This window comes from Peromyscus californicus, unplaced genomic scaffold, assembly GCF_007827085.1.
Source record: "Peromyscus californicus insignis strain IS unplaced genomic scaffold, ASM782708v3 Scaffold_10__1_contigs__length_136768540, whole genome shotgun sequence".
Taxonomy (NCBI): domain Eukaryota; kingdom Metazoa; phylum Chordata; class Mammalia; order Rodentia; family Cricetidae; genus Peromyscus; species Peromyscus californicus.
The window spans coordinates 87,810,384-87,838,164 of NW_026294391.1; the positions used below are offsets into that span (position 1 = coordinate 87,810,384).

The 27,781-nt window shown below is 36.9% G+C and overlaps 1 protein-coding gene across 1 annotated transcript in view; it reads left to right on the forward strand.

Annotated features, from left to right (window-relative positions):
* The window catches only part of Il1rapl2 (interleukin 1 receptor accessory protein like 2), a 1,222,115-nt gene that overhangs the window by 630,071 nt on the left and 564,263 nt on the right, over nucleotides 1-27,781 (forward strand). The window contains exon 3 of the mRNA XM_052736534.1: nucleotides 5,020-5,293. Coding sequence (XP_052592494.1) covers nucleotides 5,020-5,293 — 274 coding nt within the window. The remainder of the gene's footprint in view (nucleotides 1-5,019; nucleotides 5,294-27,781) is intronic.

The following is a 27,781-nucleotide window of genomic DNA, read 5'->3' on the forward strand; positions in this document are numbered from 1 at the left end:
CTTCATCTTAGGAAGAAACATGATACAATAGATTATTAATAATTCATTATTTGTAAGAATTGTGTAATTAATAGATGAATAATTGGCATATATTACTTGATGGATATCATTCCTATAGTGTTTATGCAGGCATAGACTCAGCTTGAAAGGTCAACTCTACTGGACAAGTGTGGACTCTGGGACATACATATGACAATTTAGATGCCACCAAGCAGAATTTAATTTTCTACTGGATTGTGAACTAGAAGGAGGAAGGGTATATGCATGAAAGAATATGAAACACAGACATTAAGAGCCAAGCTCTAGAGTCCACTTTATCTCATTTGGGCTGGGGCATTATGGAGGTGGTGTCTGCCAGCACTGCACCTCGAGTGACCTTGAGCAAGTCATTTTCAATTCTCTGAGCTTTTGTTTTCATACTAGGAGAATGGGAATATTGAAACTTTTCTTTCCTGGTTAGACATGAGAATGAAATTAGAGGGGAAAACCCCAAAACAAAAACACAACAAAAGACTTTGCAAAATATCTAAACATCTAGTGTACCTATTGTAAGGTTAAGGGCTCAGTGAATTTCTCTTGCTGTTGCTACTGTGTTTCCACCTCTACTCACTTGCTCTATGTATGCTCTCCTTCCCCCTCTTTGAGAAAGATCTCTGCTGCATCCCAATTTTTGGCTACCTCTACCATCACAGTGGTGCATCATCATAGCTGTGCTGTGATTCCTCCCCAAGAACCAGTGCTTAGTGCTTGACCTCTTAACAAATTCTTAGTTTGAGAAAGTAGGCAGGGAGAACTTGAGTGCTACACAAAGACTTGGGCAGCTCTCCCTCTAGTGGAAATTTCTGGAATTGCCCCTAATTACTGCCCTATTGATTGAAGAGCAAGGACGCATGATAAAAAATAAATGGGATAGCTAGTTGATACAGTTTTTTCTTTAAAAAAAAATACCTGATTAAAAAAATGAATGTATTAAACATACACAGTAAGTTACTATGAGGCCATAAGCTATAAATTGTAACAAAACTAGTCATCTAAGTGTCTGGAATTTCCAGTTTCTCATGGACCAATGAACCGTTTTATTTAATGGGGAATTTGAGGCAAATTCTGAATCTGAGGTAAAAATACAGAATTAGCAATTATATGTGCAGCTGTATATCCATTTTCCCACTACAACAGTAAAAGAATTGTAATGTGAATGGCCATTGCAGTCTGATTTAACTACACTCAGGGTTCTTTTTCCCTTTAAAATTGTATTGATAGTTGTTAATGTTGGCATCATATCCTCTTACAAAGATTCATACATTTTCCACAGGGCTTTGTTTTGAAGGCAGGTATGTATGGCAGAGAGAAACTCATTATCAGGAGGTTAAACAGCTTTGTGGTGTCACCTAGGCTATTTTGCTGGAAATGTTAGTTGTTTTCACTCCTAGGAGTCTCCTTGTGGCAAAATAAACTGCATGGATATGACAATATCCATCTGCATACCCTGTTTTGAATTTTCAGATCAAGAGCCTCAATTACAGACCTGTTTACTTGCTTTTGCAGATTGGAATAAAAATGATTAAAATAGAGCTCTGAACATTTTTTAGTGACTTTCTTTGCTCCATTATAATTCTTTTGGAAAGCTTAAATATTAAAGCATTTTCTGCCAAGAAGATGAAATCAAGTAATAATTTGTGAGCCTTCCAGAGATCTGAATCAAGGTGGTAGAGCTGAGACACTAAGGAGACACCCTTTTATATTTTCAATGTATTTTTCTGAAATAAACTTCACCAACTTAAAAATTTCACCATTTGGGGGAAAACGGTGTTTCCCTGCCTGTGGTGTGTCTGTTCACACTTGTAATGAATCAGAGAGACACAGTTATGGAATCACCTGTGAGAGAATACAGTCTATATGGAAAACACTTTTCACTGAAGCCCTGTGGGGGCTCTGCTTACAGAGCTGCCACTGGAATTGTGAATAGAACAGGTCGGGATGGCTCTGTGGGCTGAATGCTGGGTTGATGAGGTCAAGCTCATAGACGAGCCTCCTCTGTGGACTACTCAGTTCCACCATGTCACCTACTTGGCTATTGCGTTGATCTTTGCTGGCTGCATCGCAGATGCATATCTCCAGGTATTTTCCAAACACGGATGGCTGTTCAACATGAAAACAGTTCTGGAAGTAGAATATGTTATTACCGTATCTTTGTGGCAGCAATGTAACTTATACTTATGACTCTTGGTGGCACTTGAAAATTCAGTCATGTGTGGACCTTTTACCCACTGTTCCATTTTTGTGATCCTCTGACATCTCTCTGTGCTTCCTACTTAATCAAGATTTCAGTCCCTTAATACTGGTATTCCACCAGACTTTATAGGCCTTGAATTTCACTCTCTACTTTGTAGTTGCTTTCACTAGTACCAAATCTAAAAATAAATGTACTATATCCTGTGCCACCCATTCTTTTCCTGCAGGTGAACTGCTAAGAATGGAAACCCAATAAAAACAAATCAAACCCCCTTGTTAGAATCCAGTAGTGGTCTAATGATCTTTAGATATAAAGCTATGATACCTTAATTCATGGGAATGGATTTCTCCTAATGTGCTTTGTGGCAAAAAAAAATATTTGGCATCATGTGGGCCTTCATAATTCTTGGCATTATACCCTTTGTCTATCTTATGGGAAAACTCCTTTAGGCCTCTTGAAATAGGTCATGGTGCAGTCATGTATTGTGAATATTAAAAGTGGGGAAAAATTAAAAGAATGATATTTAGAAATTGTATTTGCCCCTGGTTGTTGAATTTCTGTTCTCTGGTTGTTGACTACCTTATTTATAAATACTCCTTCCCTGATGCCTAAAGCAAGGGAAGAAGAAGCAAAGGGACCATAGATCTATCAAGCCAAATGTATGTGGTTCAGACGGTATTCAACAAGAAGTCATTTCTCAGCATGCTTTCAAGGTCTGTGTGATAAAACTAATTCTAATGGCAGTTAAATGTCACAAATTGATTTTGGGCATAGATGTTGTGACTCAAGAGAAAATATTTTGATTGTCTTCAATATCAACCATGCCCCATAGTTTATAGGCAAAACTAGCCTGCTAAGATTAGAAATGTAGCTTGAGCTTGCAATGATCTAGATCATATAACAGACAGGGTAGAGGAGGAACCTGGAGGAGTTTAGGAAAGAAATGAAAAAAAAACAACTTTTTTTTCCTATCAGGATGGTAATTACAATTTAAGATAATTTTGCTAAGTCAAATTTGTTAATCCAAAGCCAATTACTATTCTGCTACTTCATATACTACTTGAGGAGCTCATCATAGAAGTCCATTTGAACCAGGGTAGTGAAAAATGACATTAGAAAAAGATTGGAAGCCATGCAATCAGCAGGAGAATACTTGCTTAACTTGCACAAGGCCATGGGTTTGCTCTGCTAAACCACACAATAATTATGAAAAAAGAAACCATGGAGTTCTTAGGCTATACACTCCTTTGACAATCTAATGAAGTGTAGTATAAAATCTCCCCAGAAAAGTATGCCTATGTGAATAGGCACATTATTTTGCCAACAATCTAAAGCCTATTAGAGCACCTTTCCCTTGAGTGCCCTTGAACCCTAGTTCAATAACCCTTCATGTAGAGAAAGTGAAACTTTGAAGTATGATAGTTATTACTTTTGAGCATTGCATTTGGCTCTAAGCTTCCTGTCAACTGAGGTTAAAGGATTAAACATACTGGGTTACAGAGTTCTTAATATGTGAAAAAGGAAACAGACCAGCTTACAGAATTATAAGCAAAACATCATTTTAGGATGGAAGTATTTACCCATTTTATGATATGGTTTATAAAGGATAATCAGGTAATATAAAAGGACACAGCATCATTGATGGAAAAACAATAGGCATTCAGAAGTGTAATATCTATGCTAGTTGTATTGAATAGCATACTAAGTTATCTTTTGCATCTATTTCTAATACTTCTGGAAAAGGAGATTTTACTGTATTTATTTAGTATTAGATTTATCCACCCAAAATTATTTGATTAAAGCTGACATTAATATCCCTATGAGCACTTAGCACCTAAGCAACAAGGGAGGCCTAAGGGTATAAGGAGAAAGCAACCTAGGTTTAAGTATATGATATTAATAGGTCATACCATGGAAAAATGATATTTACATGCCATTTATATAATATAAAATAATATAATATATAAAATGTATTATATATAATATATATTTATATTAGCAAGTAATCACTTTAGGTACCTAATGCTTTCAACCTCAGCATTGTTTTCTCAACAGCAAGTAAACAACACAGTGACTATTGTCACAATTATAGGTATAGATTGTGTATGGTAGGGGTTAAGAATACATAGAGTCTCTGGTCAGAGACTGATTTCCTACCATTTATTACCTCTGTGTCCTTGGGTAAGGTCTTCTTAACTGAATCTCAGTGTTTGTATCTGTAAAGTATGATTATATGTGTTAATTCCAGGATTGGGCCTGGTCTTGGCAGGGGTCTCTTAGAAACACTAGTTTTATAAGATTCCTACCAAAGAATCAGTCAAAAGTAACTGAAACTGGCATATCAGTGTCACGCTAGCAGTCTAGGTTCATATGATCTCACAGAGGAAAGATTTGCTGGTTAATAGGAGCAATTCACTTAGCAGGCCACTCTACTGGAGCTAGGATCTGGGGGACCTAGCTGGGCAGCCATGAGATAAACATATAGGCATGTGTGGAGTGCTAGAGAGCCTTGTGGAGAAGCCTATCTAACAGATTTCTACCTAGAAGTTGCTGTGGAGGATAGGAAAATACCTAAGGACACAGACTTAGTGCACCATCTCTACTTGCTCACATCTAAGAAAGATGCTAGGGTATCGTATAAAGTCACTGGCAGGACTGAATAAAGCCATCTCTACAAAGCTCTGACTCACAGAAAGTTCCCTGTTCATGATGGCAGTAATTACTTCTCTCACTGTTACTGTGAATGATGTTCCCTACATCTCATGTCTTTTCTTCTTTTCTTTCAGTGGATGGCTGCATTGACTGGTCAGTGGATCTCAAGACATACATGGCTTTGGCAGGCGAACCTGTCAGAGTGAAATGTGCCCTTTTCTACAGTTACATCCGCACCAATTATAGCATGGCCCAGAGTACTGGGCTCAGGCTCATGTGGTACAAAAACAAAGGTGATTTGGAAGAGCCTATCATCTTTTCAGAGGTCAGGATGAGCAAAGAGGAAGATTCAATATGGTTTCACTCAGCTGAGGCACAAGACAGTGGATTCTACACTTGTGTTTTAAGGTAAGTGTCATTTGAAAATATTGGTCAACCACACGCCTTGCAGTCTTATGTTGGGTAATGTTATATTGGAATGTTTTCTGGTATAACTCACGTTATGTAGCAGCAGCTGAAGAACTTTTATAAACTGTTTCAATGAGCTACTGAAACCACATACAAAATTCTTATCAGATTCTCATAACTCAGGACTCCTATTTACTGCATGTGTTTCTTTAATTTAGAGCATTGTGTGACTCATTTCTTTCCTAACTTCACCACCCCTGCTCCAGGGTCTTATGGTAACAATTATTTCACCACAGAGCCAATTGACTCAATGATCTTGGTGCCTGGCTAGGAAGCTAACCTCACAAATCGTTTAGGCCAAGGTCTTGCTGCCTCTCTTGTTGATGGAAAGTAGCTTCAAATGCTGCCCAGAGACCTCACAGCAAATAAGCTATACAATTTGCAAAATAAACTTCATTCTACTCTGTCTAAATGTTCAGCATAAAACTCAATAAACACTTGGTCATCGTGAATTTCCAAGACCTATATCCTGAAGATTTAACAGATCTAATTCTTGCCAGAAATTTACAATGAGAAGCAAATTGTTTTGTCTTAGGGACTCCACAATATGATCTCCCCTGCAGCCCAGCATCACAACCTAGGATCTAGCACAGTAGATAGAGACTGCATTAGGTATTAAAGAGAGCTGAGATGGCCTTTAACTCACCTTTCAATTCTGCCATTTTGAGAATCACTGGTCTTATTCACCGGGGACCAGCACTCTGCTATTTGATTTTAACTTCTTGGAAATACAGACCCTTCCTATTTTTGTCTCCTGTGTAAAGCTATGTCACTTCTTCATCAAAAGCTCTCAGAGCTCCCTAGTGAGTCCTCATTGTTCTAAAGGCCAAGAGAACAAGGTAGTGTATAAATAGAGAAAGCTCCTGAAGCCTTAGAATCACTTTTGTGCACATGTCCAGGGGAGTACTGAGAGGAACAAATGAAGAGGTTAGTTTCTTTTGAAGGCAAGAAGAATCCCCTTGGTCATGGCAGAAGCAGCAATCATTATCACTACATCCTTAGTGATAGCCAACAGATTCTATTTGTGTAACTCTTGGCAAAGCTGAGAAATAGGTGTCATTTACTTTTAAAGACTGACATTATATTTTCCAGGATGTCACTACTCTTTGCTTGCTGGCCCCTTATTAATTCTTACCACCACTAAAGCCTGGCAGTCAAAAGGAGTTTTTTCCTACTAATTTACTTACTTTTTATTCTGTTTGTTTGTATAAATTTATAGTTTCTTTACAAATCTTTATCCCACTATACAAAGGCTATAGACTGAATTAATGAACAAGTCATTGCTTACTGCCTCTACTATACACGTCTTCAGTCTTAATATCTCCTTCCCCCTTCTCCCACTCTAGACCCTAACTCTTAGCACAGTTAACAGCTTGTTATATGTATCACATATATTTCCCATGTCTTAATCTCATAAGCATATTTACACAGAGACATTCCTGTTGTGGTTCTTTTTTTTTTTTTTTTTAGCAAAGTGAAGGTTTATATATTAAAATTTCTCTGAATTTCCTTTTGTTTATTAAAATAAATAGTGGAAAGTTCACTGTTTCTTTGTAGGTAGATAATGTTCAGTGCTACAAAATATTCTATGATGCCAAAACTTAATCATTTTCTTACTGAAGAAAATATCCTTTGCAGAAATTTATCCTAATAGGGGGACGCTATAATTAAAATCTACCTGTTTTAAAATAAATATTCAGATAAATTTTAGATTAACAGAATGATTACAAATGTAGCATGGCATTTATATTTCCTACACTTCTATTACTGTGATATATTCATTACAATCAATGATCTAGTGAAATAATGTAACAATGGCACATTATTATAAACTAAATATCATACTCTATATTTCCTCAATTTTTCTTTACAGCTCTTTTTTTTCTGTTTCAGTATATCATCCAGATATTGCTTTCTATTTAGTTGTCATGTTTCTCTCTCTTTTTTTATTTATTTTGGTGTTTTGAGACATGGTCTCACTATGTAGCCTTGTCTGTCCTAGAACTCATTCTATAGACCAGACTGGCTTTGAACCATAAAGACCAGCCTGCCTCTACCTCCTGACTGCTGAAGTTAAAGGCACGTGCCACTATGCCTGGCTTGGTTGGCATGTATTTTAAAGATTTTTGGCTGTGGCAGTTCTTCAGAGTTATCTTGGGTTTTTTTTATTTGTTTGTTTTTTGTTTTCATTTTTTTGATAAGTTTTAAAACTTATGATAAACTGTTTAGATATGTTACAGAATACTCCCCAATTGAGATTTATCTAGTATTTTGTCATAGTAAGACTGGGATAACAAGCCGGGCGGTGGTGGCGCACGCCTTTAATCCCAGCACTCGGGAGGCAGAGCCAGGTGGATCTCTGTGAGTTCGAGGCCAGCCTGGACTACCAAGTGAGTTCCAGGAAAGGCGCAAAGCTACACAGAGAAACCCTGTCTTGAAAAAACAAACAAACAAACAAAAAAACAAAAAAAAAAGACTGGGATAACAATTTTTGGAAAGGAAGACTACAGACATAAAGTGCCATCCTCACCAAATTCTATCAAGGTTATGAATGATCAATATGAAATGGCTATTGATGTTGACTTTGATCACCTGATTTGAGGTACTATTTGTCTTTCTTTACTGTAAAACAACTCTCTCTTCCTGTCTTAAGTCTCCTGGAACTAGCTGTATATGTTAGGCTGACCTTGAACCTGTAGCATTTCTGCCTCATCCTCCCAAATGCTGGGATTATAGGCTTGTGCCATCACACAATGCTTCTTAGTATAATTTTTGGAAGAAAGTTATTATTCTCAGTCCATCCTTCAAAGTTGGAAATGATATTCCATATCCTTCGTGACAGAATATTTGTATTTGCATAAATTACAATTTTCCCCATAGGAGATTTCTCTCTCTTCTCCAATTTATATATACAGTGAATTTTTTTATCAGTATGGACTCATGGATATTTATGTTATACAATACAATTCTACTTTTTTTTATTTGTTGAAATCTTACATTTGGAATTGGGAGCTCTTTCAGTTAGCTCATGTGTTCTTTTGATATAAGCCCATCATTGCTGGGTAGTTTTTCTTTCTATCATTTCCTTACATTATTGAAAGATGCTCCAGACACATATATATATATACTGCCCTAGACTGAGAATTATCCATTTTCTTAAGAGCTCTTTGTAATAGAGTCTACACTAGACTAGAGGAAAGGAGCCAGTATTTGAATTCTAGTTATAATCACTACTAGGTTGTTGCTACTTCTATCATTTCACCTCAAAATGTATTAGCTCTTGAACAAAGCCATGTACTTTGGTTTTGTTTTTTGCTGTATTTTATATTAAATCCGGGGTTTTCTATTTTCTAGGCAAGTGCTTCACCACTGAGCTACGTACTTTGCCTACACATTGTGCTATTTCATGCATAATTCTCTAGACGCTGAAGAAACACTCTAGAGATCCTAGAACTTCTTGGTGTCCCTATATATTTCCCACAGTGGTCTCCTGTTTCTATTTCACATCAGACTGGCTTTCATTATAATTTTTGTAGATACCATCTGAGTCAGTGATTCTCATCTTGCAGCTAGGTCAGTAGCAGAGACTTGGACTTAAACATAACTAGCGTCTTCTTTCATTTGTGCCTCAGCCCTTAGGGAGCAACGGTACAGGTAGAACTTTGGAAAATAGCCCTCCTATGTCCCTTGTTAAGGTTCACCAAAGTTTGGGAACCATCATTCCTTAGTAAGTAATCACTCAGTCGTATCAACTCAGAGAAGCAGGAATTTATATTCTAGAACAAATTGTAATCACACATAAGTACTCCTCCCCACACACAAGTTCTCTCTCTCTCTCTCTCTCTCTCTCTCTCTCTCTCTCTCTCTCTCTCTCTCTCACACACACACACACACACACACACACACACACATGAAAACCCCATAGTAAAATCCATCACTGTATATGCTAGTATAAAATGCAATAAAAATTAATTAATGTTAGAATACATGACATTGGCATAGCTAGCAGTGGGTGGGAAATAATAAATTTTTTTATCTAGTAGTAACCACTCACTTCAAATATGTTCCAAGTGAGAAAATCAGTCAATATAGATAAATTAGTAAAATTTGTGGTTACAAAAATATTCTTAAATTTACAATGTCAGTATTCATCCAAAATTCCAAATTTGCTGTCATCTTAAGGTAATCAGTAATGATTTATCTGTGCTTTATTGACCTCACTGGAATTCATTCTGTGGGCTTTGTTGTGCTTGAAAATCAAGATATGAAATATTTAGTAATGTCCTCTACTCATCTGAATCACAGCAAGGTATTTACTATTTGTGACCTCGTAACTAGATTCTCATTTTAACATCTTCATTTGTCAATCTCAGAATATAGATAAACTAGTAACAGAGAAATAGTAGAGGACTGAAGCATATTTTGGCAGGCAGTGTTAATTAAAAAAATAATTCCAAATTTTTCTATTCTAGTCCTTTCAATTAATGTTTTTAATGCTGTACAAAAAGATGAAATCTATATTATTTGACAAAATCTACCATATCACTCTCACAAATTGTGTATAAGAGGTGACTTAATCTGTAGATAAAGATGTAATTCAATAATTCCAGAGTGAATTTGTGTATATTGAATTGAATGAGTGAATATAAATGAGTATTTATAGAAATCTTCAAGTTTTATGGTAGCCATAACCAAATGCAGATAATCAGTTGGCCGTGGAAGCACACCATAATCGTTATTGTGCACTAAATACACAATATAAGGAAGGAACTCATTGTTTAAATGGGACTATAATTTGGATATTTTGTTCTTTAATAACCAAGGAAATAAATTAAAGTCTCAAAACCTTAATATATCACAAATTTTTTTCCAGATAATCTCTTACTGTATTTATTCAGCCAGGAAACATGACACTTGTATTGCTTATCCAAATGTGATTTATCAAGTCATATTTGAGTAGTTATTATACAAGCAAGTCACACCATTTGAAAAGTTGAAGAGAGTATAACTATTTGAAATAAAAAATATAATATATTGTTAACTCTTGAATATCTGTAATCAGTACAGGACAACTCAGTATATTGTCTTTTTTATTTCTGAGTATGTTTGGATAGTCCACAATATAAAAGGAGAAATAAATATAAGTATACAGTAAATTTACCTGATTTTTGCTCGTAAATTATACTGATCTGTAAAATGTTATATAATGTATGAGTACATTCTTATATTTCAGTCTAAAATATTCAGTGAGTATATATCATAGTATTCACATTATATAATATAGCAAGGAAAGATATGTTTCATAAAAAGTGATTGTCCTAGTCTATCTCAGACACTAAGAAATAGTTTTTATCACCTTCTACCCTCATTCCTTCCTCTCTACCACGGTTACCAAGAGATTTTCAAGGACATCGAACATTTCTCATAATTCAATTCCAGCCTAACTATTGATCCTTGAAAAGTTAAGTGTCAACAAGTCAGTTGCCTGGGTAGCAATTTCCAGGAGAGCAGATAGTTTCTTGTTGGAAAAATGAAAGCTTGAATCTTACAGAATTAATTGACCCCCAGAAAAGTTCAAGATTGTACAGCAGGGTCTTGAGACAGTAGCAATATCTTATTTGGTCTGTGTAGGATGAAAGGAAATAAAATTAGCTATTTTGGGCCTATTTTATGTTACATTTAGGAGCCCTTGCTTTAATTATTTTTGATACTAATTATGTGTAAATGATTATATATCTAACTGACAAAATTATTTTTCAACATTCAAAGTTTGATAATGTGCTTGTTTATACAAATTATATATAACTTAAAATAGCAAATACATGACAATTGTACTTTGTTTCCCCCCCATTAACAGCAAATTAGATATGCTGCAGCTTAGGAAATATTACCAGACTATTATACCTTAGCTATATAACTCAGAAATATAACCACTCTATTGTATATACTAATGAAATTCAGCTCTATTCAGTTTGTTTATTGAACAGAAGTATATGTTTATTTTTTAGTGAGTTATCAGGACTTTTGTTTTATAAAAATTAATGGATTATATTTTATAACTATGAATGAGAGTTGATTCCACATTGCCATTGGTAAGCTGACTAAGACTGGTGTATGTATGTACTTTTTTAGTTTCATGCCTTGTATCATAACACAATCTTTACAGATTTTCTGTTCTATAGTTATTTTGTAAGGATTAAGGTTTTAGCCTATTCTGTGCACTGAAAACTGAAAATCATCTTAGGAACAAAAAAGTAACATAATAAGCATGGCAGACCAACTGAAATATAAAGTATAAAAATAGAAAGTAATAAACCGCATCATTATCTCATTTTATGCATTCTCCTTTCTTGCTACCATACCCTACTTTTCTATACCCCATTACCAATAGTCTATTGATGCCACCAAGACACTGAGCTAACTATCTCACATGTTTACACTGTCTCTCTTTTCCCACACAGAATACTTAAATATAGTGATCAATTGCTATAATCATTTCCATTTATACCACCTTCATTCTCTTCACCCTTTATCCCTTCATCTTATTTGCTTGTGAAAATTACAGCCCTGTTTAAGCCTACACATTCATCTATACTGTGCCTCTTTTCTTGCTGCTGATCTTGACTGAAGGGAAGTATGATAACATTTACTGATTTTAATTTAAGTAAATTATCATGGACTTCAAATGGATCCTTAATGCTTCTCAGTGGTCTTACTATGTATTCTTCGTTCAGTCTTCCATCTGCTTAAATGACTAGTTTATATTTTCTTGCCTTCTGCATTGTGTCCCATCTCACTGAAGAAAATGTATCAGTTAGGAAAGAACTTCAGCTCTATCTACCTGTCTACTGGCTTCTGTATCTACCTAATCTCCGTATAACCTATTAGCATAGATAGATTACTAAGGCTCTTTACTTCATTTGTCTTTTAAGTCTTCTCCCTGATTGTCTACTCACATATATCATCTGACTGGTTTTCTTGTATTTTCCTGTATCATGGAATTTTACACACACACACACACACACACACACACACACACACACACACACACACACTATAAACACACTAATCAATATTCATACCATTAAAAGTTCATACCGTTAAAAAAAAAATCTTTGCAACTCCATTGCCTGCCATAGTTCCCAATTTCTTGGTCACTTGAAGAACAAAACTACTTCAAAGAGCAATAGTATCACAGATGTTTGCAGATATCCAAACCAACAGACTGCATACTTAAATGTGTGTAATTCTTTATATAATAAATTATACCTTCATAAAACATATAAGATTGTGAGTTGTATGTACCCATACTTTTTAAAGATTCACCACTTACCAAAACTGCTCTCATCGAAGTCTCCAGTGACCTCAACAACACTAACCGCAATGACCAAGTCACTTTTAAGTCCTCTGCTTGATCTGTCAGTGTATTTGGCATACCTGATCTTCCATTTCTTTTTGACAGCATTCTTTACCTAACTTTAGATATCACATGGAATAGTCTTCTCCTTAGTAACTTTTGTCACTCTTCCTTAAGTTCTTTTCTTGGCACTTCTTATTTTTCCTAACCTCTTAATGTTAGATAGGTCAGTATTTCCATGTTTTCTGACCTTTAAAAAGAGATCATGGAATCTGAGTATTTGACCAAAATTTTCCACTTTCTAAGTTCTTGAGAGGCCTACACTCTCCAAATAACATATATTAGTGTTTGCAAATAAGTTCGCATTGCAAACACAGAGTAGGTTCTAATACCAACAGTAACCTAAACAGTGATGGCATAATCTTAGAGGAGAGATGGAGATTTTTATATGAAATAAACTGGAGCAGAAGAAGGAACATTCTCATGGCAGAATAATAGATTAGGAAAAATTTTTCATGTTCTCCAGAATATATTTGAACACTTACTAATAAAATCAAATGTTGCCTCAGTGCATGCATTCAGGAATCAACCTCTGTTTATTTGCTACAGTAGCTACTGGAATCTCTAGGCAAGGTACTTTGGGCAACATAGTCTTTACTGCTAAGCATAGTATATTAAAATAGTATTTTGCAAAGAAATTTCTACTGCTATAGATCTGTGTTTCTTCTCAAACTTCCTTCCCAACAGTGAAGAAAACTGAAAATGTCATATAAGTCTAGTCTCAGGCATGGAGGGTAATTTCCACAAACATATCCATTAACTAAGGGAAAAAATAGTGAGTTTCTGAGAAAGGTATGGGCCAGCTAGCACTCATATGTAGTTCTAGCACTGTGATGTTTTATTTTCTGCTACCAGCATTATTACCTTGATTCTGTAGTTTGAGTCTCTGTAGTTAAGTTGCTTGAGTTTGTATCCTGGGGTGACTACTTATATTCTTTGTGGCCATGAACATTTTCAGGTTAAAGCAGTAGACTCACAGCTTCTAAACTATGAACTGTAGATTATGATTCCAATATTATCCTATGGACTGACAAATACTAATTGCTGTGTCTTGCTTTTCTCAGATGGAAAACAAAGACTTGTTTATTCAACAGACATTTTCAACATGCATGTTAGATATTGAGTATTTATATTTCACAACATTGATGTAAGTGCCTCTTCTTATGGAGCTTTCATTTTAAATTATTGGAAACACAGAGATTATAAAAAAAAATACTCCCCTCAAATGCAATGGGTAATTTTGATGGTGAGCCTAAAAAAGATCATGCTACAGAAGCACATTGGCGACTGCTTTCATTTAGGTGGCCAGGGCAGCTTCTCAGAGAAAGTGATGCTTAAGATGAAATCTGAAGGAATGGAAGGAGTCAGTCTTTTGAACTTGTTGGAGGTAGAGTGTTACAGTCAACAAAAAATAAATAGAAAGTTCATGGAGTGGAGACAGGCTTCTTTTTGTTTGTTCATGTGCTTGCTTTTTTATTCTTTGGAAACAGGCTTCTTATATTCAAGAAAGATAGAAAGAAGACTGTTCACACACACTGATTGCTGAGATCTCTGGGGAACAAACCAGGAGCAGCTAGAGAGCAGCCATCTTTTGAGGTGGAAGATAGTGAAAAGGTACTGAGGTTGTGGTAGTGAACACACAGAATGATAAAAATGAAAAGAAAATACAGTGTACAAAGGACACAGTTTGGAGTACAGAGCATGTGCATGGCAGAGGATTAGATGTAAGGTGAAAGGAAGATTGACAGCCTCAGAAAACAGGATACTAGACTCAGTGCCTAGTAGAGTTTTGTCAAAAACTTCTGCAATGAAAACTATAAAGCCCCAAAAAAGAAGTTGTTGAAAATACTAATAGATAGAAAGATGTTATTGGATCAGCAGAATAAATACTATTAAAAATTACCACATTACTAAAAATGCTATACAAATTCAGTACAATTTCTATTAAAATTTAGATAACATTCCTCACAGGAATGTTTAAAATAATCCAAAACTCATATGGAAACACAGAAGACCCAAAACAGTAGAAGACACCTAAGCAAAAAGAGCAGTGTTGTAGACATTACAATATCTGACTTCAAACTATACACAGACTCATAGAAACAAAACTAGCATGCTACTGGCACAAAACAGACACATAGATGAAGCAAATAAAACAGAATATTCAGAAATAAGACCAAGCAGATACAATCATCTGACTCTTGATAAAGCTGTAGAATACAGTGGAGGAAAATCCTCTTTAACAATAGATACTTGGAAACCTAGATATTTATATGTATAAAAATATCAGAGTCTTATCTCTACCCTATGTAAAAATCAGGTCAAAATGAATCAAACACTGTAATGTAAAATCTACATATTTGAAGCTAGTGGAAATCTTATAGATAATGCTTCAAGATCTGGGTATTCTATTGACAAGCACTGTCTGAATGGGATTCTAACAGCTTAAGGAGTAAGAGCAACTGTTGACAAATGGGGCTTCATGAAATAAAAAAAGCTTTTGTTTACTGAGAAACACATTCAAAAGAATAGATAGAAAGCCCCTAGAATGATACCTTTGTTAAATACTTACCTGACAGATGATTAATATGGAAAATGCATAAAGAATTGCAAAAATTAAATTAAAAATTCAAATTATCTTGTAAGTCAGTGCCAATGGCAAATAAGTATTTGAAAAAAAAAGTATTCCATACTTAGCCATCAGAGAAATATAAATCAAAACTATATTGAAGTTCCTCCTCACCCTAGCCTAGGTGACTATCATCAAGACAATAAACAATAACAAATGCTAATGAAGATAGGGTCAGAGACAGGAAGCGAGCCCTTAGTCATTGCTGGTGTGGATATAAATTATTTCAGCCACTTGGAAATCAGCATGAAAGCCCCTTTTTAAAAATACACATTTTGGATCTTGCTCCGGACTTCCCTTTTGGAAAACTGGTGAGTACCCTTCCTTGCCCCAGACCCCATCCCTGGGCACCAGCCACTCCAGGGAAGACCTACCCAACTTGGCCCCAGGTTCTGGCCACCGGGCAGGTTCCCTGCTAGCCCCACCGGGAAGGATCCCCTTCTCCAAGACCCCTGGCAGGCCCTGCAGTCTCCACGCCCTGTCCCCACGCCCATCCGCCTGAGCCCCAAGCCTCTTCCTGAGACTTAGAGGCCGGCCCCCAGCTCCCATCTTGCTCCGGACTTCCCTTTTGGAACACTGGTCTGGCTGAACCAAGTGTGCGGATAAGGCCAGTAACGAAGCACAAGGAGATGGGCAGACGTCAAGGCAGAAACATATACAACAAAATGAACAGCAATACAGCATCACCAGGCCCTAGCCCTCCTCCAACACCTAGACCTGAACATCAGAAATTGGAAGAAGCAGAAGAAAACAGCCTTATGAATGACATCATGAAGAAGCTAGAGGCTTGTGTAGAGGAAAAGACAAAAAAATGTGAAGAACGCTGTAAACAACTAGAGGAAAGGGCAAACAAATTAGAAGAAATCAATAAAGTCCTGGAAGAAAACAATAAAATTCTGAGAGAAAATCAAGAAAAATCAATGAAACAAATGAAGGAAACAGTCCAAGACCTGAAAAGGGAAATAGAAAAAATGAAGAAGACACAAACAGAGGGAATGCTGGAAATAGAAAATCTGAGAAAACGATTGGGAACTTAAGATGCAAGTATAATCAACAGAATGCAAGAGATGGAAGAGAGGATCTCTAGCGTTGAAGATACAGTAGAAGAAATACATTCATCAGTCAAAGAAAACACTAAAGCCAACAAAGTCATGAACCAAAATGTCCAAGAAATTTGGGACACCATGAAAAGACCAAACCTAAGAATAATAGGGGTCGAAGAAGGAGAAGAATACCAACTCAAGGGCACAGAAAATATATTCAACAAGATCATAGAAGAAAACTTTCCCAACTTAAAGAAGGAAATGCCTATGAAGATACAAGAAGCTTATAGAACACCAAACAGACTAGACCCCCAAAAAAAGTCCCCTCGCCACATAATAGTTAAACAACTAAACGTACAGAATAAAGAAAGAATATTAAGAGCAGCAAAGGAAAAAGGCCAAGTGACATATAAAGGCAAACCCATCAGAATAACACCTGATTTCTCAATGGAGACTTTGAAAGCCAGAAGAACCTGGACAGATGTAATGCAGACACTAAGAGACCATGGATGTCAGCCTAGACTAATATACCCAGCAAAACTTTCAATCACCATAGATGGAGTGAACAAGACATTCCATGACAAAGCCAGATTTAAACAATACTTATCCACAAACCCAGCCCTACAGAAAGCACTAGAAGGAAAATTCCAACCTAAGGAAGTCAGATACACCCTCGAAAACACAGGCAACAGATAAAGCCACAGCAGTAAACCCCAACGTATAGAAGTACCCACACATCACCACCAAAAAATAACAGGAATGAACAATCACTGGTCATTAATTTCCCTCAATATCAATGGACTTAATTCACCTATAAAAAGACATAGGCTTACAGAATGGATACGAAAGCAGGACCCATCTTTCTGCTGCATACAAGAAACACATCTCAAATTCGAAGATAGACACTACCTAAAAATAAAAGGCTGGGAAAAGACTTTCCAATCAAACGGTCTTAAGAAACAAGCGGGTGTAGCCATCCTGATATCCAGCAAAATAGACTTCAAACTAAAATCAATCAAAAGAGATCAAGAAGGGCATTACATACTCATCACAGGAAAGATCCACCAAGATGAAGTCTCAATTCTGAATATTTATGCCCCAAACACAAGGGCACCCACATATGTAAAAGAAACATTACTAAAGCTTAAATCACATATAAAACCCCACACATTAATAGTGGGAGACCTCAACACCCCACTTTCACCACTGGACAGATCTCCCAAATTGAAACTTAACAGAGAAATAAAGGACTTAACTGATGTCATGACTCAAATGGACTTAATCGATATCTACAGAACATTCCATCCTAACAAAAAAGAATATACCTTCTTCTCAGCACCCCATGGAACCTTCTCTAAAATTGATCACATACTTGGCCACAAAACAAATCTAAACAGATACAAAAGAATTGGAATAACCTCCTGTGTTCTATCAGACCACCATGGTCTAAAGTTGGATTTCAACAACAACAAAAACTACAGAAAACCTGCAATCTCATAGAAACTGAATAATACCCAACTGAATCACCAATGGGTTAAGGAAGAAATAAAGAAAGAAATTAAAGACTTCCTAGAGATCAATGAAAATGAAGACACCACATATCCAAATTTATGGGACACTATGAAAGCAGTACTAAGAGGGAAATTCATAGCACTAAATGCCCACATAAATAAGTTGGAGAAATCTCACACCAGAGACTTAACAGCATACCTGAAAGCTCTAGAACAAGAAGAAGCACAGTCTCCCAGGAAAAATAGACGCCAGGAAATTATCAAAGTGAGAGCTGAAATCAATAAAATAGAAACAAAGAGAACAATACAAAAAATTAATGAAACAAAGAGTTGGTTCTTTGAGAAAATCAACAAGATAGACAAGCCCTTATCCAAACTAACCAAAAGACAGAGAGAGAGCATCCAAATCAACAAAATCAGAAATGAAAAGGGGGACATAACAACAGACATTGAGGAAATCCAGAGAATCATCAGGTCATACTTCAAAAACCTCTATTCGACAAAACTGGAAAACCTAAAAGAAATGGATAACTTTCTGGATAGGTACCACATACCTAAGTTAAATCAAGACCAGATAAACTATTTAAATAGTCCAATAACCCCTAACGAAATAGAAACAGTCATTAAAAGTCTCCCAACCAAAAAAAGCCCAGGACCAGATGGTTTCAGCGCAGAATTCTACCAGATCTTCAAAGAAGAGTTAATACCAATACTCTCTAAATTGTTCCACACAATAGAAACAGAAGGAACATTACCAAACTCCTTCTACGAGGCTACAATTACCCTAATTCCTAAACCAAACAAGGATACAACAAAGAAAGAGAACTACAGACCGATCTCCCTCATGAACATTGATGCAAAAATACTCAATAAAATACTGGCAAACAGACTCCAAGAACACATCAAAACAATTATCCACCATGATCAAGTAGGATTCATTCCAGGGATGCAAGGGTGGTTCAGCATACGAAAGTCCGTCAATGTAATACACCATATAAACAAACTCAAAGAAAAAAACCATATGATCATCTCACTGGATGCAGAAAAGGCATTTGACAAAATCCAACACCCCTTCATGATAAAGGTATTAGAGCGATCAGGAATACAGGGAACATACCTAAACATAATAAAGGCAATTTACAGCAAGCCAACAGCCAACATCAAATTAAATGGAGAGAAACTCAAAGCAATTCCACTAAAATCAGGAACGAGGAAAGGCTGTCCACTCTCCCCATACTTATTCAATATAGTACTTGAAGTTCTAGCCAGAGCAATAAGACAACATAAGGAGATTAAGGGGATACAAATTGGAAAGGAAGAAGTCAAGCTTTCCCTATTTGCAGATGACATGATAGTATACTTGAGCGACCCCAAAGATTCCACCAAGGAACTGATACAGCTTATAAACACCTTCAGCAACATAGCAGGATACAAGATCAACTCAAAAAAATCAGTAGCCCTCCTATATACAATGGACAAAGAAGTGGAGAAGGAAATCAGAGATACATCACCCTTTACTATAGCCACAAGTGATATAAAATACCTTGGGGTAACACTAACCAAGCAAGTGAAGGACCTATATGACAAGAACTTTAAGTCCCTGAAAAAAGAAATTGAAGATGTCAGAAAATGGAAAGATCTCCCATGCTCATGGATAGGCAGGACTAACATAGTAAAAATGGCAATCTTACCAAAAGCAATCTACAGATTCAATGCAATCCCCATCAAAATACCAACACAATTCTTCACAGACCTGGAAAGAATAATACTCAACTTCATATGGAAAAACAAAAAACCCAGGATAGCCAAAGGAATCCTGTACAATAACACAACTTCTGGAGGCATCACGATCCCTGACTTCAAGCTCTACTATAGAGCTACAGTAATAAAAACAGCTTGGTACTGGCATAGAAACCGACATGTGGACCAATGGAATCGAATTGAAGACCCTGACATTAATCCGCACACCTATGAACATATAATTTTTGACAAAGAAGCCAAAAGTGCACAATGGAAAAAAGAAAGCATCTTCAACAAATGGTGCTGGCAAAACTGGATATCAACATGTAGAAGGCTGCAAATAGATCCATATCTATCACCGTGCACAAAACTTAAGTCCAAGTGGATCAAGGACCTCAACATAAATCCAGCTACTCTGAACCTGCTAGAAGAGAAAGTAGGAAGTAGTCTTGAACGCATTGGCATTGGAGACTACTTCCTAAATAGAACACCAGTAGCACAGACTCTGAGAGAAACAATCAATCAATGGGACCTTTTGAAACTGAGAAGCTTTTGTAGAGCAAAGGATACGGTCAACAAGGCAAAGCGACAGCCTACAGAATGGGAAAAGATCTTCACCAACCCCACATCTGACAGAGGACTGATATCCAGAATATATAAGGAACTCAAGAAATTAGACATCAAAATGCCCAACAGTCCAATTAAGAAATGGGCTATAGAACTAAACAGAGAATTCTCAACAGAGGAAACTCAAATGGCCGAAAGACATTTAAGGAATTGCTCATCATCCCTAATCATCAGGGAAATGCAAATCAAAACAACTCTGAGATACCACCTTACGCCTGTCAGAATGGCTAAGTTCAAAAACACTGAAGACACCTTATGCTGGAGAGGATGTGGAGCTAGGGGAACTCTCCTCCACTGCTGGTGGGAATGCAAGCTTGTACAACCACTTTGGAAATCAATATGGCGCTTTCTTAGAAAATTGGGAATCAATCTCCCCCAAGATCCAGCTATACCACTCTTGGGCATATACCCAAGAAATGCTCAACCACACCATAAGAGCACTTGTTCAGTTATGTTCATATCAGCATTGTTTGTAATAGCCAGAACATGGAAACAACCCAGATGCCCTTCAACTGAAGAATGGATAAACAAAATGTGGTACATATACACAATGGAATACTACTCAGCAGAAAAAAACAATGGCATCATGAGGTTTGCAGACAAATGGATGGATCTAGAAAAAATCATCCTGAGTGAGGTAACCTAGACTCAGAAAGACAAACATGGTATGTACTCACTCATAGCAGGATACTAGACATGAAACAAGGATGAATTGTCTGCTACTCACATCACCAGGGAGGCTACCCGGAAAACAGGACCCCAAGAAAGACACAGGGATCGCCCAATGACAGAGAAATGGAATGAGATCTACATGAACAGCCTGGACATGAGTGGGGGTAATGAAAGGCGAGGGTCGAGGGAAAGAGAGCTTGGGGGAGCGGGAGATCCCAGCTGGATCAACAACAGAGAGGGAGAACAAGGAATAGGAGACCATGGTAAATGAAGACCACATGAGAACAGGAAGAAGCAAAGTGCTAGAGAGGCCCACAGAAATCCACAAAGATACCCACACAACAGACTGCCGGCAATGGTCGAGAGACAGCCCAAACTGACCTACTCTGGTGATGGGATGGCCAAACACCCTAATTGTTGTGCTAGAAACCTCATCCAACTACTGAGGGATCTGGATGCAGAGATCCATGACTAGGCCCTGGGTGGATCTCTGGGAGTCCAATCAACGAGAATGAGGAGGGTTTATATGAGCGAGAATTGTTGAGACCAAGGTTGGATAAAGCACAGGGACAAATAGCCAAATGAATGGAAACACATGAACTATGAACCAATGGCTGAGGGGTCCCCACTGGATCAGGCCCTCTGAATGGGTGAGACAGTTGATTGGCTTGATCTGTTTGGGAGGCATCCAGGCAGTGGGACCAGATCTTGTGCTCATTGCATGAGTTGGCTGTTTGAAACCTGGGGCCTATGCAGGATTGTTTGGCTTGGCCTGGGAGGAGGGGACTAGACCTACCTGGACTGAGTCTACCAGGTTGACCTCAGTCTGTGGGGAAGGCTTTGCCCTGGAGGAGATGGGAATGGGGGGGGGGGGCGTTGGGGGGAAGGTGAGGGGGACGGGAGGGGGGAGAACAAGGGAATCCGTGACCGATATGTAGAACTGAATTGTATTGCAAAATAAATTAAAATAAATTTAAAAAACAAAAACAAAAAAAAACAAAACAAAAAAAAATACACATTTTCTATGATCCAGCTATACCTATTTGAGGCATATACCCCAAATAATCAGGCACTTATAAAGATTAAAGAGACCTTCCAAGGGACTTGGGCAACTGGAACTTGGGCAGATGTTTCAGATTCCAGAGCTCATGAACAAATCAGTTTGCTCTACTCTCTTCTCATTTATTACCCATTCTTTGTAGGAACCTATCTTTCTGTATCACAACAAATGAGGTTCAATTACTTATGTTAATTTCTGCCTGCATAAGGCTCCGTGGTCCTGTTTGCAGTTCCCTTGGTGCACAGTATGGTCTGGAGATGAATGCAGAATCTCACTGATTAAAAATGAACAACAGAGGGCAGTAGAATAGAGATAATAAGTTCATGAAAAGTAAGGATCAAGTCCAAAAAGAATCCGTTCTTTTTTTATAAAGTCAGGAAAACTGTGGTCATTTTGCAGTTTCTAAACTTTATACAAAAGTGCTTTAAAATTGCTTTTCACCAAAGAGAGAGATTGAGGATATTTGTAGGAGGTATATCCTTAAATGACTACCCTCATTCCCCCCTGCCTGCCTCTCTCTCTCTCTCTCTCTCTCTCTCTCTCTCTCTCTCTCTCTCTCAAGTCTCACTTTGTAGTGCTGGCTGGCTTGGAACTCACTATGTAGACCAGGCTGGCCTTGAACTAACAGAGATCCACCTGCTCTTGCTTCTGAAGTATTGGAATTAAAGGCATGTGCTTTATTTTTGACCATTTACTCTAACCCCCGAATATCCAAGGTATAAGATACACAATCAATTCAAGAAACATATTCATTAGCATATTGCATGGTGGTGGAATGAATATAAACATAGGTCACAAGTATATAGTTTAGGTTTGTCTAAGAACTCATTGCATGAAACTACTTCTCTTTGTTCACCTCAAAGTTGAACTGTTTTATAACTCATATATGATAACTCGCTCATTTCTAACTGCAGGTGTTTATTTTTAATAAAAGGTATGTTTTCAGTCAAGACTATTTTAGCTGTTAGGCATCAATTACATAAGAAGCAACTATTTTTAATGTGTCTTCTATGTAAAAGGTACTAAAGTGAGCAAAAGGAAATGACAAGGTTTCTAATTTCTAATAGATTAAAATAAATGGGACATGCCTAAAAATTATAATCAAGCAAGAATAATTCAGAAGACAGGTTCTTACGTGATTAGACAAGGAAGTAAGTCTCAGGAAACCTAGTCCAGCAACTAAAAACATTTAAATGTTTGCATATTTAAGTATTTCCTGTTTGCCTAAAACATCAAGCTACTAACAACAAAAAGTGGTTTGTTTTATTCTTTTTGTTTTTTAACTTTATCATAATTCCCAATGTGTCTTTCATTCTGTAGCTGCTCTAAACTTCTCTCATCACTCCTCAATCTGATTTGGAACTAAGACTTTCTAAAATGCATTATTTGTAAGTTTCTCCTCTTTTTGACTTCTTCTTTCCTCTCCACCTCATATATATGTTTGTGTGTGATATTATTTATTATTTATTTATTTTTAATTTTTTATTAAAAATACTATACATTATTTGTATTACTCATTACTTATTTTAAATGTTTTGTTTACTTGTGAGTTTGAGTGTGCCTGCTGTGTAAGTGTATATGCACATGTGTGTGGGGTTGCTCACAACAACTGGAAGAGAGTGTGAGAACCCTTGGAACCATTGTGATCTCCCAGACATGGATGCTGAAAGTCACACTCAGGTCCTCAGGAATAGTAGCAAGCACTTTCAACTGCTCAATCATCTCTCCAGGTTGATATATGTATTACTTATAAGTATCCCTTTCCAGTGTAATTTGTTCAAATTCCTATTTTTCCTTGCAATGTCTCATTTCTTTTCAGCTATTACTCTCATTTTTATGATAAACATCCAATAACTGATTTGCTATATCAAGTAGACTACTAGAGAAATGAAAAGATAGTCATTGACTTACAGAGTTATGGTATCTTAGATGATTCATAGTGGTTAAAACAGATAATGATAGTCAAGGTTTTCACAGGTAAGTGTAACAGTGCTCAAGGGCAAGAAGATAGTGAAGCATGGACATGTGCAGGGGAAAACAAGTTTGTCTAGGACATGGGCTTTTCAAGGTCTTTATTTTAAATGTAAAAACACAATAATTAACCTTTATTTAATAGAAGCTTCATACAGAGAGTTGGAGCTCGTTATTTTAAGAAATTGACTGATTCTTAGAAAAAATGCTAAAATAACTAATATATAACTTGACTTTTTTTTTTAAGACAAACCACAGTCTCATTTATTTGATAATGGAGAAGGCCTTATATACCCTCCTCCCAGCACCCAAGCTGTTTCCCAATCTGGTGGCATTACATGGTTGTCCCTCATTGACTGGGCACAATCTGGAACTTTGACAGCGCCTATTGCTAGGCCCTCAGGCTGACTCCAGGTTGGCTCATAAGGAAGTACATTATGTGCATGCCTTGGCAACTGGTTTGAGCCAATTTTCTTGACCCTATGGGCCTGTCCTATTACAATTTCCTTTAGCTGCAAGCAGTATTCCTTATCTTGTCAAAGGTCGGCAGTACTTTCTTTTGTGTCCTGTTTGACCCATTAGGACAGCATACTGCCAGCAATCAAGGCAAGGGCATTTTCTTGCTCAGTAGCTAAGTTTTGGCACAAACAAAGTAAACTGCATATAGAGTTTTCTTCAATACCCATCATTTTCTTTGAAGTAGATTGGTGCTGCTAAGAGCAGACATGTCTTATCATATCTATATCCTCCTACAGATGGAAGTTTTCCAATGTCCCATTGGTCCTGCAGCTGCTCAGTCCCGTATAAACACACAGAGGCCCACATTAATTACAAACTGTATGGCCTATGGCTCAGGCTTCTTGCTAGCTAGCTCTTTCATCCTAAATTAACCCATTTCTATTAATTTATGTGTTCCAAATTTCCTGCTTCACTGAAAAATATGCCAGAAACTCTAGACCTATAGGCTGAAGATAGATGCCCCAACATTGCAGAGGAACTTTGAGTGATTGTCCAGGCAACCAGATGTCTCTGTCATTTCTAAAATTTTGGAAGTTGCTTACAATCTACTTCCTATTTACTCAGGAGATCTTATATCCTTTTGGGGTCTTTGATGGAGTAGAAAACTAGATAGTTATAATTTTCTTTGGTTATAGTAAAAGGTAAATTATATACGAAAGTTTAGACTCACAAATATGGGATAGATGATAGAATGTTTCTTAATTTTACCAAATACAAATAGCCTAGATATTGTAACTATAATTTTTTTCTTGATAACTGTTTTGTTATATGTACTTTTTACTATGTTAAAACCTTCCTTTTTGATTAGACAGAAAATGGGAAGTGTTGTGGAATATCTTCCTGTATGCTGTGAATATGTGTTGCTCTCATTGATTGATAAATAAAGTTGTTTTGCCAATGATGAGGCAGAATATGGTTAGGTGGTACATTCAAACTGAAGATGGAGATGAAGAAATATGGAGTCAAGAGAGATACCAGTCTATCACCCAAGGATAACTTGATTTGTAATTAGGCAATAGAGCATGTTTATAATAGATGACAGCTCCATGTAAAAAATATGTATTTAAAAGAGGTAAATTCCCTTTCATGACCCAACGCTCATTAAAGAAAGCAATGTGCTCACTTCAGCATTGTTAATCAGAGCATATATTCCAACATGTATTCCTTGGGGAATGATGGGGACCAACTTGCATAGATTTGACCTCACCCTCTACAGTGCATAATGATTCCCCTTGGCAAGATAAGATGGTTGCTATTTGATGAGTATGTTCTAGCTCTATTACTATGAAACAACAAAATGTCAGAGGGTGATGTACATGTCCACCCTGAAGTGCTGAATGCATTAAAATAAAACCAAGGCTAATATGGAACTATGCATACTCAATTCTAGGCCAGATAACAGTCTTCACATGAAAGGCAATATGCTTACTTGTATGTAAAGAGATATTAAATGAATGTTTGTGTTTTTAGAGTCATTACCCTGATCTGGTCTTGAAACCCCTCCCGTGACTCTCCTTAAGGAAAGGACTTTGTTCATGCTTTGTATTCACTTTCTTCTTACTCTCAGAAAGGAAATATCTCCTTTTTTAACTGAATCTGAAGCTTATTCCAGAGCCTCTTCACACAGTATATACACATAAAGTGGAATTTCCATAAATGTCATTTGTTGACAGGCTGAAACTCTCAGATCACTAAAGTCTGGATGTATTTAAGTTACTCACATGAATAGGATTTTTTTCTTAATTTTTTTTGCTGTATACCAGACTGGCTTCTAATTTGCTCTGTAGTTAAGAATAACCTTGTGAACTTTTGATCCAGCTCTCAAGACCTTCCTAGTACTGGGAATGCAGATGTGGGATATCACATAAAGTTTCTGAAGTACTGAGACTCAAACCTAGGGTCTCCTGCATACTGCACTCTACTAATTGAGCTACATGACAAGCCACTTAAAATCTTTCTAAAACTTACCATATAACATGGTGCACAGAATCAACTAAGCTGTGCTCATAGGGACTCAGAGACTGAAGTGACAATCACAGAGACAATATGAGTCTGAAATAGGACTTCTGTATGTTATGGTTGTGTTGCTTGGTGTTCTTGTGGGACTTGCAGTAGGAGTAGGGGTTGTCTCTGACTCTCTTGTCTGCTCTTGGAACCCTTTTGCTTCTACTAGTTGCTGTGTTGCCTTGTACAGCCTTGACATGAGGGGATGTGCCTAGTCTTACTGGAACTTGTTAGGCTATATTTGGTTGATATCCTTGGGAGGCCTGCTTTTTTCTGAAGGGAAAAGGAGGAGCAGTAGATCTGGGGAAAAGGTAAGGTGGAGGGACCTGGGAGAAGTGGAAGGAGGGGAAACTGTGGTTGGGATATAATGTAGCAGAGAAGAATAAATTTTTAAAAATTCTTGAAAGAAACCTTACCATATAAAATAGTAGGTTTCATTTTAAATTTCCATGCATATTTCTTGTTGATCATCTCCTTGTATTCCCTTCCCTCTCTTGTATTCTCCAAGCCTCCTCCTGTTTTTGCCAATACAAACAGAATGAAGGAAATATTTATATGGAGAAGATATAAAGAATGATGCTGGTTAAACCAGTTCCTTTTTAAAAATAGCAGAATAAAAAGACCACATAAAAACCTGATTTGTATTTAGAGGCATTTAGGGATATTTCTGTATAGTAAGTAATGTTTCTGTGTGTATACCTAGTCCAACTTCTTGTTTTGTTTTGTTTTTTTGAGACAGGGTTTTTCTGTGTAACTCCCTGGCTGTCCTGGAACTGGCTTTATAAACCAGGATGACCTCAAACTCATAGAGATCCACCTGCCTCTGCCTCCCAAGTAAGTGCTGGGATTAAAGGCATGTGCCAACACCACCTGGCTAGTCCAACTTTTGGTATTTATCCCACATGATGCAAAACAAAAGTGGAAAGGTGCTGTTGTTTTTAAGTGGAATATGCTTTAAGGTTTTCTTTTCCATTATTTAGAGTCACCACTAGGTAATTTTGGCTTCTTAGTGTATAGATGACTCTTAAGTAAGTTGGTGGTCAACAAAGGGGATTTCTGTAATCATACTCTGTGAAAACTGTTGTTATTTCCAAAGGAACATCCAGTAGACCTGAGACAGATGGGAAATTAACTGTTCTAGACGGAGGCATTATATAGGCCCCATGAAATCTCCTCTCTTTTCCTCACTTTTAGCAATGTATTTTTAAAAATGTTTTGCATTTGTTTATTTTGTG